The sequence below is a fragment of the Homalodisca vitripennis genome, chromosome X (assembly GCF_021130785.1).
Source record: "Homalodisca vitripennis isolate AUS2020 chromosome X, UT_GWSS_2.1, whole genome shotgun sequence".
Lineage (NCBI taxonomy): Eukaryota > Metazoa > Arthropoda > Insecta > Hemiptera > Cicadellidae > Homalodisca > Homalodisca vitripennis.
In genome coordinates, this window is record NC_060215.1 from 306,935 (window position 1) to 320,247 (window position 13,313).

At 33.4% G+C, this 13,313-nt stretch overlaps 1 protein-coding gene across 1 annotated transcript in view; it reads right to left on the reverse strand.

Moving 5' to 3' along the window:
* Positions 1-13,313, reverse strand: part of LOC124368547 — a 38,705-nt gene that overhangs the window by 23,514 nt on the left and 1,878 nt on the right. The window contains exon 2 of the mRNA XM_046825789.1: positions 12,471-12,851. Coding sequence (XP_046681745.1) covers positions 12,471-12,851 — 381 coding nt within the window. The remainder of the gene's footprint in view (positions 1-12,470; positions 12,852-13,313) is intronic.

Consider the following 13,313-nt stretch of genomic DNA (forward strand, 5'->3'; position numbering starts at 1 on the left):
TGATATTTTTACCATAAGATTTAAGAATTACTTTCCAGTACAATAATAAATTATAGACTGAAATTTTTTAATGTCTCTGAATAAAACGTTGGATTATTTACTATTTAATTTTATAGATCCGTTTTTGGTATTTAATACATTATCTACAATTTAATTTTGAATGGCTCTGAAAGTGGACTATAAGTGACAATACATTATTAATTTGTATGTAAATACCAGTTAGTAAGAGACTCAATTATTCCAATATGTGAATGCTTAAACTTATGCCGTAACGCGTTCTGCCAAATGAAGGAGAGGATAGTATCTAAACATTGAACCGTTCATTTCTTGAAACATATAATGTATGCGAATGGCCGAAATCCTGTTATAATTTCTTCCAAAATGTAAAAGCCAAACTGAATTGGAGTGATTAGTAAGAGAACAACGTACCCTAAGCAATGTTTCTCACTAGAACCCAACGTCACTCAGTCTGACATGTGCCAATTCTGTAAAAGCACTAAATCTAGTGATTACTTATACTGGGCAAAAACAATATGGGTCAAAGCCCCTTTTACTAGTAAGCCATTGGTAGAAAAGCGACTGTCCTTATACTGCACATTACACGTTGCTGAGATAACGTATACAGATATAGCGTGTAAGTCACGTATGGGGTACGGTAGCTTAAAATTTATTTTATACATTCTTCAGGTAATAACAAAATGTAGTGTTGTCGAATCTGAAGTATTTACAGTATTTTAGTCGTGGTTGTAAAATTTTTTAAACACTTGCTCTTTTTTGGTAATCTGTGTATAAGAATAACATTTTAACAGATGATTTTAATTCAACAACCGTTGTCCTATCAGATATATAATACCAACATGAGTTTTCGTCGAACGTTAAGTAAATAAACTCAAGTACTCTCTATGGTAGACAGTATGATTTATACATAGTTTATGAAATTTTAAGTCTCTAGCCGTTTAAAAATGGGTTAACTTACTAATAATAAAATCCCATCATGGCTTTGTGCTAAAATAATGATTTATAGTGCATATTTAAAACTTTTTGTAAATACAAATTCTATCAACATTATCCACAGAATCAATAATATAATATTTTTTATCCGAGTTTGGTTCTTTGTCCCTATCAAGAAAATATGAATATTTGTTACGTACTAAGACTAAGGCAGCTACTACTGTAAGAAGTAAGTAGCATTTCTTTTGAAACCATAACTAATATTGAAAAGGAAATGGTTTTTATACATGCAATTTTTATGTAGATATTCGTAAAAAGTTTTAATTGTTAGAATTTCAAATATTCTTTAAATTTTCAATGATTTTATATTCAGTAAAATATGTCAAATACTGGAATGTCTTATCGTATTAATGTGAAGCACGCTTCGCCTCGGGAAATAGACATTTGGATGATAGGATTTACATTGAGGCCATATGTTTGTTCACAGAGTATCAACATACAGCTTTAAACTTGGTATTATTTATAGCATTCTATACCGTTAAAGCTTTAAGTAAACACAACAAGTACAAAGTTTGTGCTGACGCCTGTCACTGAGGATGAGCTTCACCGAATTATTCAGCAGCTCCCAGCCAAAAAGTCAAATGATCTTAATCTAATATACACATGGCTCATCAAACAATGCTGCAAGCATTTGGTGAGATCTTTAAATAAATTGGTAAATTCGTCATTCCAAACAGGAGTTTTTCCCTCCCTCCTGAAAGTTTCAAAAGTTGTTCCAATTTTCAATCAATAACTATCGGCCTGTGTCAATTTTGCCAGTATCGAGCAAAATGTTTGAAAAGCTTTTTGTCATAAGAATGCTTCAATTCTTGGACAAATACAGTCAGCTCTCAAATGAACAATTTGGATTCAGAAAGGGCAAATCGATGACAGACGCAGTATTGAGTCTTGTTGATATGGTTGTAGAGGGAATAGAATGTCGGAACCACACAATGGGTGTGTTCTTAGACTTGTCCAAAGCATTCGACTGCGTTGACCATAGCATACTGCTCGACAGACTTGGGTCCCATGGCATCAGAGGCGTGCCCCTTAAATGGCTTAGCACATTTCTAAGTCATAGATCCCAAGTTATCCAAATATCAAATCAATCGTCAAAACCAATAGAACTGAGGTACGGTGTTCCCCAGGGATCCATTCTCTGTCCTGTGCTTTTCCCGCTTTATGTCAACAACATAGGATCATCACTTCTTCATGGAGGACTAGTGCAGTATGCTGATGATACGACTCTCTGTTTTAGTGCAAGATCAAGTGAAGTTTTGGAACAACAGGCCTTTGTTGACATCAATAACTGTGTACAATACTTCCAAAGCCTCAATCTCACAACAAACACCTCAAAATCCAACGTTTTAAATTTTGATTTGCGCGATGTAGGCAACCATTGTGGATCTGCCATCTTGTTAGCTGATTCTACACTGGAAGAAATCCTCTCTTCAAAATTCCTAGGAATGCACCTTGATCGAGGGTTGACTTGGAATGAACATATCAATCATGTTTGCGCAAAAATTTCCTCAGGCATTTATATCTTGAGATCCTTTGTAAAATACTGCCCAAGTCAGGTACTGATAACGGCGTATTACGGCTTTAATTTAACCCCATTTGTCTTACGGAGTGGTCCTGTGGTGAGCGTGCGCAAGCTCTCAGTTTCAGAGAGCATTCAAACTCCAAAAAAAGTTATTCAAATAATTGCAAAAATAAAATTCAGAGAGTCGTGCAGGCAAGCTTTTAAGGAATTACAGCGATTAACTCTCCCGTTTCTTAACATTTTAGAGACCACTTTGTTTTGTATGTATAAGTGTGCCTTAACCAGAGGCCGGGACATACATACGCATGAGACACGAGGTAGAGAATTACTACGAATTGCAAGCCACAGAACAGTGGTTTTTGAACACACAGGCTGCATTTTATTAACAGACTGCCAAATTCAATAGAAAATTCCCTAACGCCCAAGGCGTTCAAAAGGCGCCTTAAACACCTCTTGGTGTCACAAGCATTTTATAATGCAGGGGAGTTTTTAGCATTTAACTGGGAGACCGCCCAATTACACGACTGATTCTGCTGTTTAAAGTGGGATATATTGGCGAAGGATGAAAGGTGCATAAGTGTAAAATTTTATGTGTGAATGAGAATTTTGTGGCATGAATGTAAGAAATTTTAGATTAAAATTTGTGACGTTTGCTATACATTGTAATATTGTGGCTGCAATAAAGCTGATTTGATTTAAAGTAAATTGGCACTGGAAGAGTATATTATAACATATTGGAAAATCAAAATTACTTCATCTTTGAACATAAAGTTTTACGTGGTTTGTACCATTATAAATTTGTAATAGCTTCTTTTCTAAATTTGGTTTAAAAGGGCTTTAAGAAGAAACACATTTAAAATTCTAAGCTATTAAAATGGTCAGGCTTTTATAACTAATTTAATGGTTTAATTCACATTATGCTCACAAATGACGTTTTATTCTACTTACCTAATCGTCAATAAATATATGGAGCAAAAATATAAAAAATGTGTATACAAATATTATGTATGTAAACATTGTTTTATAGCTTGAGGTCTACTAGATGAGAGTGTAGTATAGAAGACAGTTTAGGATGTAGTTCCTATAGCACGCTGCGTACTTAGCCTCATGCAACCGAAGATGTGATGGGTTCCCAAACTGTCCACCTGCCGGAATACCACAAAGCTTGACTCAGGGGCGTTCTCAGTCTGTAGATTTGGCACTCTGGAAAATTACAAGAGCTGTTCATAATCAGCCGCTATATAATAAAGAAGCTTGAAAATACTGAGTTTTGTAAAAAGTCAATTCTATAGGGCCAATAGTAAGGTAACCATATTCATACTAACCAAGTGTATAAAATATGTCATTAATATTATATTTAGTTGATTTGATTAATAACTAAGACTAATAAGTCCAGCTGGCCATATTGATAGTATTACCTCCAAGGTATATTATTTGTTGGCTTTTATAGGCAGACTGAACACGAGGCTTCAGATCACATCATTCCTTGCTTGTCTTGTACAGATTAATGGTGCGCTCCTTACCTGAATATGGTAGTGTGATTTGGTTTCCATAAAAACTGGGCCACATAGATGAGTTGAACAGAGTACAGGCTCGCTTTGTGAGCGTGCTTGGTAATCGTCCGGACTTGGAATACCAATACCACTACTGGAACAGCTTTGCTCTCTAAAACCTCTCCATCGTTGGCGTGTATATTTTTTGATATGGTATTTCTCTTCAAATTTGATTAACGGAGTGCTGGATTGCCCTGATCTCCTGGTGTTGATAGATGTTAGTGAACCGAGATCCCATTCAGTCTCCAGTAAGACCTTTCTCCCTACATCCTATTCAAATATCTGTGGAGTTGAAAGGCTTCAAAAGCTTGGCGGCAAGACGTCTGAGACTTTTTTCATAGGTTTATTTCTTCTTTCAACAGTAATGTTATGCAGTTTGTCTATAGGTAATGAATGATCTGTTCACTCGATTATGTAATGAATTGCACTTATGTTGTTAGTTGTTTACTCTGCTAGGTAATCTTTTTCTTATTGCTCTTGCTGTTGTTAATCTTTTCTTATATTATTTTCCTGTTATTATATTATTATGAATACTATTTTTTATTGTTACAATTTACAATTCAATAGGGTATCTTAATTCTATTGTTTGTTACTGTTATTGCAGTCTGTTATCGTACTTTGTTTTGACTTGTTACTTAGCTATTTATATAGATTTTTTGTGATTCTGTCTACGATTGATTTGTATTGTGATATCTACAGTTTTCCATGATATTTGCACCTATATGGTAAAAAAGTTGTGTACAGTATAAATAAAATTATATTTTTATTTAATAACTCTATACTATCACTCTATATTTTAATATAAAACATGCACGAAATCTTATTTATGTTAGAAATTTAAATAAAAATTGTGAACATAAAAACGTAACGTTAAAATGTATCATTTACACACCATAGATTTCTTGAAGCATTTAGATATTGTTATGCAGTGTACTTCAATTAATGCATTAACAACTAATAAATATGCCTTCTTCCCATTAATATATAACAATTTAATCTTTTAATAACTAGGAACTTCTTAAGATTTCTTACCTTTTTAAATGTAGGCTGTTGCAGAATTACGTTTTATATCGGATAAACCTAATATAGATTCGCAGTCCAAAGTTTGTACACATCCAAGGGCTTGTGTAGAAAATTTTAACATATTGTGGGCACCGGGTATGTTAACAAAACTACCTTTTAGAAAAAAAAAGAAAAGTTAACGAACTGGACGTATTGGCGTGCTTCATTCTGAAATAAAATGATCCAAAGCAGACAGTTCTAGAGAGGGACACAGATTTTGCGTTCCTCCATGTAGAACAACACCTAACACAAGGCACTTCGACCGTGTCATCTAGGAGGATTGCCAGTCGGAATTTTATTTAAGGATATTCTGCGTTTTTATTTGTAATAAAGTGTTTAAAATGATGATAAACGAAGCCACATTGTATCAATAAATTTCAATAATATTTGTTTTACGTAGTTACACTAAACCATTACAAATTACTGATAAAAACTTTCGAAATAAATATTTTTTATTTTATTTCATGATTTTTGTATTTTTTACAGTGTACAGTAAAATAAACCCAAATCTACGACATTGCGCCTTATCCTAATCATGGAACATGTAATACTACTCCAGTAATACTTACTTAGGTTTAACGGAACTAAAAAGAAACGCCAGAACGTCAGAAACATTGAGGTAGATTTTGTGAGGAAATTAAAGCAAACAAAGAGCATTATTAAATTAAATTAAATTACAATAGAAAGCATTTTTTCCAGTTTGTCGGTAATGTAGTAACGGCGGCAACTGTGAGCCGCACGAAGACCGTCTTCTTTGTTTCTTTCGAGCGCCGAAGGGAATGCAGAAATAGAGGCCTTCTCCTTTCCCCTATATAGCACCTTCCTTTCTTAATATGCTTTCTTCTGGTTTAATCAACTATTTAAGTGAGCGCCTCAGTCTTACTTAAAACAAATGTTGTAACCACTACCTTGTTAACACTTCAGTTTATAAAACGTTCTTAAACACGTGTGAAGTGTAAATGTTATATTGTGACATTTTAATATTGTGGCTCTTCGGTACAAATAACTATGTAACCTAATATGTAAAGAACTAATTTATAAATTATTTTTAAAAGCTATTATAAATATAAACATTTAGTGTCCTCTGCATTTTCTCGCTTAAGTGGTTTTCTATAAGTAACTCCCAATGTGCATTAAAAAATCTCGCTCATATAGCAATAACTTGTTTAGTTGTATTTATATGATTTATGTATCGGGAGTACGAAAATGAGCAAGATTCAATTTTTTAAAAGTGACGTAAAAGGACATAGGAACTTGACATCGTGGAACTATGCACTTACCTTCATATACTGTGTTATGAATATTTTAATTTTCATTTAGGGGAAAGACTGTATAAATAATGTTTTTTTTATTTTATGAAAATGCATCATAGTCTTCGCAAACTATCTGTTATAATTCATATTAGCAAATTAAAAATAACGAGTAATATAGTTTACAATCGTTTCTGTTATAATATAGAACGCCACGTTTTAAGGATTGCACACAATCCTCTTCTTCATATTTCTATGCATAATTTTAGGTAAATACAACATTTAAACGTCAATCAATATGCGGTGATGATCGTGCTAAAGTTATGGTTAGTAAAATAACGAGTCTACATAAAAAAAACTCAAACATACACCTCAGGGTTGAAGTAATTGATGCAAGTATGAACCATGTCAATGTATAACATAAGCGCATTGAACAACATATATGCTTATACAGACCACATCGTAAAAACATTAAAAACTGGGTTAAATTATTTATTATACTTTAATGCTTGAAATTAAAGGTATTTTAATGTAAAACGAATTCATTAATATTCATAAGATATGCAGCAAATATCTACATGTTATAAAATGAAATCTCGCATTCATGTGGAGTCTGCCAACTTTGTAGGCCATTGAATTAGAATGGCTTAATGTATATTTAATAAATGTCAACGTATGCGTCATTAGTTACATTAGTTACTGTTTATTTTAACTAAATATTAAATAGTTACACTGCAATATTTGACATGCATGGTGTTAAATTGAGGTTGAAGACTAACGTAGACTATAGATAATTAATGAAGATCAGATATTTCACATGGGTAGTATCTATTTACGAGTAAACGTAGGAAAATGTTTACGCTCTGACTACCAGTCGTAATCATACTAGTCCAAGAACACATCTTTAGGTCTTAAGGCCAGAAGGTATTGGTCTTCACGATGAGTACATGTTAGGAGACATTATTTTTTGCCATAATTAACAACGAGTACATAAATAGAAACTGTACTAGTCCTAAAGGACCTTAACACTGCTTCCACATTGACAGAACATTCTGGATGGGTAAAGTTGTGGTTAGGGACCACCTCATTTAGAGATCCACAAAGAAGGGTTTTGGGCATTAGTCTCCGTCATGTCTCCTTTGAAAACGGAAGGGCACACCCTCGTGGTAATGCTTGCAACTGTCTTTAGCAGTCATCTCTTAAAGTAGACCAGACTTACCAATCTACTCTGGTACCCTAATATCTCGACATTTATAGTTTGAGATGTTGTTGCGCAGATTAAGTAACATCAGTTGTTGCTGTATACAATGTAGAATAAACTAGGAAGTACTAGTAACTAATTTCACCTGTTTAGATTGAAAGAATGCAAAATAGTATATTTATACATATATACATTCTTAATGTTAAAGTAGTAACTAATGTTATATTTGCTGAATTTTTCGAACATAATTTTTTAACAAATAAGACAGTATAAATTTAAATATTATGTACCATTTTGGGCATAAACGTTGTGACTGATTGTTTTTCATAATTTACAAATGTAAGAAATTTTACTTGTTACAGATTGTTTCTACAAGATTTCCAGGAACTTTGAAACAATCTTCGGTATCCAGGAGTAGCTCTTACAAGTTGTACAAGACTATTACTATTAAATAACTCAAAGCTCTCATTAGATACGGCCTGTTTCTGCCTGCAGCTTTCTGTAGCTAAAAATAAAATCTATCTAATAAATATTAATTAGAGAAATTATAATAGAATGTGTTGTATGTTTAGAAACAAGAATATGTTCAGGAGGTGCAGTAAATTAATGTAACTTTTTTAAAACTTTAGTTAAAATAGTTTTAATTTAAAGCTAAAGAATTCTTTTTAGTACAATGCCAGAAGAAAAAATACTTTTTAATTTGACAGTATTTTTTTGCTGTTTAGGTACAAAGCAATGCAATGTAAAAATTAATAAATTCTTATTTAGAGTAAATCATCTAAACCCATTTGGATATCCGAATAGTTTATTATAGGATGCTTCCTATATTATTTAATTATTTATAGGAATCTTTATATTTTTATTAAGAGAATTGTGAATTAATATAATAATTCAATTGTAAGATTGTGATCCTTCCGGCAGTGCTGAATTTCTTGTCGATTCGGGTTCGAGGAATGCTAGAAGCTTCCTTTTGTATCTAGGTATTGAGCATAGGTTACAGGTCTGGGTTGGATAGGTACCATCCAATTCAGACATTGTGTTTGCTCAAATTTGATTGGCCAATGTTAGGTTGATTAGATGGTGGGAGGGACTTCTAGATCCTTCCGGTGGATTCAACCACGTTTTCAGGGGATTCGTTGCTGTGTGCTCAGAGAGAGAAGTCCGTGTAAAGTGATAGCCTACTCTTGCCGTATTGATTTTTCGGTAGGAAGGTTGAGTTTGAGATTAAAATCTTTTCTAAATTTAAAGTTTAATGTTTAAATTGATTGATCTATAATAGTTATTTTTGTTAGTTGGTGAAGTCTTCAGCAGATGTGTGAGGTACTGTGAAAGTTAGAATTTAACATTTAAATAGAAAATTACTTGATGGTATTTTCCTGTTCAATTTGGTTAAATCAGGAACAGCCTACTGAAAAAGAAAATTTATTTTAAGTTCTGAGATTATATATATATATATATATATATATATATATATATATATATATATATATATATATATATATATTTAATATTTCCTAAATTTAATATTGAAAGCCAAGCAAATTATTCTGTATGATTCAATAATTTGTAAATTAGAAATTTACAGAAAACTAGCAGACCCGACAGACGTTGTCCTGTGCACACGTCTTTAATTCGAAAATTTTAAACTTTGATTAATCTGACACAATCTGGGCTGTTTTCATAAAAATTTATATTAAAGTTATTACTATATCCAACGTCATTACATGTACATTTAATCACACTTCCACCAACTGATAGTGTGTGAGTATAACATGAGTGAAGTGAAATGTAGAGGATGTTTTAAATGAAAACTTAAACTTATTTAAACTGAAGGTAAAAAAGTTGAAACAAACTATTTTATAACAGGTATATTTTTTCAATTTACAACTTAATTTATCTTAATGCCATTGTATGTACAATATTTTTTGTTAATCCTTCAGGAGTATACACAAACAAATTAGATGGTTTTCCGACCCTGGAACACGCAACATATAACTGGCCGTGAGAAAAGCATGGATTTTCTAAATCTAAGCCACAAACTGTCATTGTTTGACCTTGTGACTTATTAATAGTCATAGCAAATGCCAAGCGGATTGGAAATTGCAAACGTTTGAATGGTATAGGCGAATCTGAAGGAATTATTGGGATCCGTGGTAGAAGTACAACTTCACCTTGAAATCTTCCGCTTAAAATACTGGCTTCAAGAATGTTGGCCATGATTTTTTTTATGACCAGTCTCGTTCCATTACACAATTTCGGAGCATTCAAATTCCGAAGCAAAATTATTGGTGAACCAATCTTCAATCGCAAATTATGTGGTGGCATTCCAGGTAAATCCAGTGAATTTAAAAACTCTACAGGATAGTTGACAGCTTCATCAGGATCAACAACGGTGTCAATTGATTTGAATGTAATTTCATTACCAGGCAAAGATTGTTGTATTTTAAAATTGATTGCATCAACATCTAAATTTTTTGCGGCTAAAATAGCTCGCTCACATAGCCATGCATGATTGGTATAATTATGTTGCAAATCTGGAAATACACATTTTACTAAGTCATCTTTGGTAGCCACCATGTTGCAAAAATTCTCTGGGAGTCTTATATATTGTGTATTTTCATAAAATTGAACTTTACCATTGCCAATGTCTAACAATATTTTAGAGAATTCTGACGCTAATGGATCATTGTGAAGATGAACGCGCATATTAAGAGTAAGGCATAATTTGCTGACACTTCGCCATAGATAAGATTCTTTCAAACATGCATTTATTTCGTCCGCATATGTCGCACGTGGAATGACGGGTAATGTTTGTCTGAAATCACCAGACAGGAGAAGTAGAGTACCACCAAAAAGCCTAGTATCATCTTTGATATCTTTTAGGGATCTGTCGAGAGCTTCAAGCGAATGCTTGTGGGCCATTGTACATTCGTCCCAGATAATAATTTTGCACTTTTTCAAAACTTTTGCCATGCCTGAATGCTTATTTATGTTACACATTGCTTCGGGATTTGTATGAATATTTAAAGGTAATTTAAGTGCTGAATGCGCAGTCCGTCCACCATCAAGTAAGGTGGCTGCAATGCCTGATGAAGCAATTGCCAATGCAATATGATTTTGTGATCGAATGCGCGCAAGTATCAGTGAGATGAGAAATGTTTTGCCAGTGCCACCTGGTGCATCCAAAAAAAAGAATCCATCTTGTTGTGCTGCAAATGATACGTTTATTCGATCATACACATTTCGTTGCTCAACAGTAAGCAATCGTTCATTATTAGCAACAAAAGTAGCCAAATAAGTCATATCGAATTGGTGTTCACGTTGAACATCGCTGTTGATGATATCTGCTGCTGGGCGGTTCGGTGCTGGCATGTTGAAATGGATGAGCGGCATGTTCGAAATGAGAGTACAAATATCTTCAATCATTATTAATGCCTTGTTATATATTTCTTCTGAGAATTCAATGTTGGGATTTTGATTAGTAGCTCTAATACGATGCAAAATATCTTCACTCATTGAGTCTTTATATTTGTTCCACAGAGTAGATGCTTCAGTTGGAAAACACGTTGTCAATATTATTGAAAATAATTGACGAATTTGCTGTGGAGATGAGCTCAGTGCTGCATCTGCAAGTGTGAGGTCCCAATGGTTATCATCCTCCAATAAATTTAACTCACAACATGCATCAAAGAAAGTGTCATATAAAATACCATTTACTTTTCGCAAATATTGAAAGGATGTTGGTCCAGGAACATTAACCAATAACAAACGCAGAAAAAAGCATTCGCGTTGCTTAGGATGAACTGTATATAATCTGCCTAGAGTATTTGTCATAAATATATTGGTGAACTCTGGGACTGGAATGCCTCGTTTCCGTGGTTCCCAACGTTTTGATTGTTTATTCCATGTAAAAAATTTAGGAACATCAGTATACAGTAACGTCTTTGCGAATTGACCAACAACATCTTGTCGTTTACAAAGGTTGAAAAATTCAGTAAGAGTTGTTTTTGGAGCTGTTAAAGCTTGTTGTATTGCAGTCTGTTCTGTAAAATAAACACGCTGTCCATTTTCAAGGTGCACAGCCAAATGTATAACAGCAGGATTCCTTTCATGTATAGGGAACGAAAAAATGCGCCAAATAGCTTCATTACTACTTATGTATCTCCCCAATTGATAGCGTGTTATTTCATCATTGTCGTTTACATTTTGAACAGAAAATATAGCTTTATCACTGCCCTTATGAACGTACTTACAAATGTATTTGATAGACTTCACCGAACTGCATAATTCAACGTTTATGTGTGCTTTATAGGTTTTGCACAGCAATGGTGAATATGGAACCACCCAGCGATTATCAATATCTACTCTTACACCGTTTGACAGGCGTAATTCATATGATTGACCACCATTGTCTACGTCTCTACGACGGTAAGATGGATAACCGTCGATATTGGTGATAGTATCAGTTTGACATGGTTTTGGAAAACGTTTTGTACATTTCCCATTATCCATACATGGTGACACCATATTTAGAGTACCACATGGACCATGGATCATATTAGTAGTAACAATGTTAAATAATTCTTTATCAAAATTCGGATCCGGAATCTCCGCTGAAATAATTTTGTCAATTTCTTGTGGGCATACTTTATCCACTAACCAAATCAAAATATGCGCATGAGGTAAACCTCGTTTTTGCCATTCAACAGAGTAAAGCCAACATAGTGTTTCACCAAATACCGAGTGATGTGTAATCAAATTCATCAAAGATTTTAATTTTTGTTTGAACACACGTGCAGTAATATCATGGCGATGCATTGTTGTTTGACCTGACAACAGTAAAATGTTAATTTCATCCCAGTTTGGATTACACGTAAATGTAATAAAAAGATCTGGTCGGCCGTATGCACGTACGTAAGTCATGGCGTCTTGAATATATTCTTGCATATGACGCGGACTACCAATGTATGATGATGGAAGAATATATGCGGTACCGATGTTGTTTATATCATTCGTTGCATCTACGTTACCGATTACAGCATCACGTAAATGAATGTATTCCTCAGAACGAAGTTTTACTTGATTAAATTTTATATACCGTAACCTCTCACTTTCGATTTTAACATACATATCGACTACATACTGATGAAATAGCTGTCTGCATCGGAGAATGTGATTTTCTTCATTAGCACGAATCATCAACCGGTATGCGTAGAAGTTCATCGCACTAACTTTCTTGATCAGTTCTTCACCTGGAAATAAAAACATTTTTAAGATAAACAGAAATGATTGGATAAAAAAAAGAATAATCCAGTTTTATTTTTGATTTACATCAATGACTTGTGTAATGGGCGCTTCAGGGGTCGCGTGTTTGCCTTTGCCGATGACACAGCTTTTATTTTTAAAATTAATGTTTAAACACCTTGAAAAATTAAATGGAGAATGATTTAAAACTATTACGTTTATGGTTTGATAAAAATTACATGATTTTGAGTGAAAAAACAAAGTTTTTAATTTTTGGTCTAAAGACAGAGTACAATTTGGAAACACCTTTGAAATTCCATGATTTTAATTGTTTTAACAATACCTACCAACAGTGCAATTGCATGATTATAGAACAGAACAATAGTATTAAATACCTTGGACTGATTATCGACAGTAAGCTAACATGGAAGTCACATATTTTAAAATTGAAAAAGGAACTGTACAGTAGC